The following is a 2,176-nucleotide window of genomic DNA, read 5'->3' on the forward strand; positions in this document are numbered from 1 at the left end:
CCATCCCAGCATGATCTCATAAGATTTTGTGATATGAGCACAACTAAAACAACGTGGTTAAGGTTAGGGAAAGGATTTGGTCATGGTTACATAAGAAAAAACGTTTGCTAAAGATTAAAACTTCACACATGGTAGAAATTTCCTTCTATTCCAAGCTTGGACTCAAACCTGATATATTTCCAATATATTTCTTTCACTTTTCGTAAATGCATTTTGAAGACCCCATTAAACAGCATCTTTACTTTCTTGATTTGATGTATTTCCTGTTCCGGAACAGGATGTGGGGGCGGGGCATAACACAGGGAGGGATCATTCAAAAGTCTAAACCAATGGGAGATCAGTCAGGGAGAGAAAGGCAGTTTGATTTGATGAGAAACTAGTACTTACTTAGTAGAAACTTACATTTCTACTAGTAGGTTTTCATACTAGTGAAGCATGAGGTCACCATTAAAGATACACTGTTTTCCAGTAAGTAACAGTAATGGAAGTTCATTTCATGGGGACTTTAAGGGTGGGATTAAGGTTATGGTTAAGGTTAGGTAACTAGTTTCGGAAAGGATTTGGTCATGGTTAAATGAGAAAAACTTTAGCTAAAAATTAAAACTTCACTCATAGTAGAAATCTCCTTAGTAGAAGCTTGGAATCAAACCAGGTTGTCGGAGCTGAAGGCAAAGCCGCCTCGTTATGACGGAGCACGTATTTGCATTTTAAGACTTTGTGCTTATTTCACGAAGTTTCAGGAGATCAGACCTCCCCTCCCCTCCCCTCCCCTCTTCCTCACCTGTGAAGTGATGACCTCGATGGACGCCATGAAGCGGTCGGCGATGATGGACACTCCCAGGAACATGTACATGAGCGACACGAAGTAGACGACGGCTCTGGCCACCTGGTCGCCGAGCCCCGGCCGGTTGGGCTTCCAGACGGGCAGCAGGATGCCCGGCCGGCACACCGCCACCTCCTCGCACTTCTGCTGCCTGCTGCTGGGCTCCGTGCCGTTACTGTAGGACACGGAGGGCTGGAAGGAGGCGGGGAACATGGAGGGCGACACCCCACCCAGGTCCGAGCCGTCGCCGGGCTCGCCGCGCTGGGACTCGGGCCGGCAGGAGGGGAGGAGGAGGAGGAGGAGGAAGAGGAGGAGGGAGGGGAGGAGGGAGGAGACGACAGACATGGCGGCGGGAGGGAGGAAGGGGTCAGGCGGAGGATGATGGGGGTTAGGCTGAGGAAGAGGGAGGTGGGGGGGGAGGGGAGACGCTGGGTGGAGCTGGGAGTGGTGCAACTAGCTCACCTGGAAAAGAGAGAGAGAGAGAGAGAGAGAGAGAGAGAGACGAAGAGAGAAGAAAAAGAACAAATTAGACTGGGGAGTCTCTCGACCGATTTTGAAGACACATTGTTTGTTTGTTGTTGTTGTTTTCAAAGATACCAAATATACTGACTTACTGGGAAATGTGTATAAAATGATGCAAAAAAATCAATTTTTTTTCCATTTGATCTAATGGTGCAGCCATAAAAAAATAGCAGCTTGGCTTCGAATATTTCTCTCAATATAAGCAGCTGCTGCTTCAATGAAGCGCTGGAACGAGCAGATACAGAACGCGCAGCAAACGGGAATGAATAATCATGATCCATCACGAGTGAGCAATAAAAAAAAAAAGAATGAAAAAAACAACAGAGTGGCTAGCTAGCTAGTTGGCCGACTTCCTTCCTCGCTCTCTGACGTATCATCTGGTGTTTCCCGTGTTTCCCCGGAAGTCAGGGGGTAAAGAGGATATGACGCCATTGACAGGCGACCAAATGAAACGCACCGTTACCTTGAATAAAATTACGGATTTCTCTGGGTTTGAACATTGTTGGAAACATTTGGGATAATGTAAGTACACAACTCAACAAAATATATAACATAGGTCTAGTCGTTTTTAGATATTTTAATGTGGAAATGTTACATATTATACCTTTAAGAGGAAATTTAAGGGGAAACTCAGAATGTGATGATCTTCCTAGGTTGTTCATTGAATTATTGTATAAAGCACACTGTCTATATTCAAGATTTATTCTGTCAGGAATGGAGAGAAGGACAATAGAAGTGTGTTTGCAGCTCTCTGAAAGGGAATCACTCAACAGACACACAAAGCTTACAGACACAAGGCCAAACACTTCCTGTTCCAGGAAGGGAACAACA

The 2,176-nt window shown here is 45.5% G+C and overlaps 1 protein-coding gene across 5 annotated transcripts in view; it reads right to left on the reverse strand.

Moving 5' to 3' along the window:
• LOC139916099 (sodium/calcium exchanger 2-like) overlaps positions 1–967 on the reverse strand; it is a 48,615-nt gene extending 47,648 nt beyond the window's left edge. For 4 of the 5 annotated variants that reach the window (XM_078284053.1, XM_078284054.1, XM_078284052.1 and 1 more), the window contains exon 1: positions 782–946. In XM_078284053.1, the coding sequence (XP_078140179.1) occupies positions 782–853 (72 nt within the window). In that variant the 5' untranslated portion in view covers positions 854–946. Of the gene's footprint in view, positions 1–781 lie in introns of all 5 variants that reach the window. The other variant, XM_078284051.1, reaches the window with a different exon arrangement.
• Between the last annotated feature and the right edge of the window lie 1,209 nt (positions 968–2,176).

Source organism: Centroberyx gerrardi, chromosome 6, assembly GCF_048128805.1.
Source record: "Centroberyx gerrardi isolate f3 chromosome 6, fCenGer3.hap1.cur.20231027, whole genome shotgun sequence".
Classification (NCBI taxonomy): Eukaryota; Metazoa; Chordata; class Actinopteri; order Beryciformes; family Berycidae; genus Centroberyx; species Centroberyx gerrardi.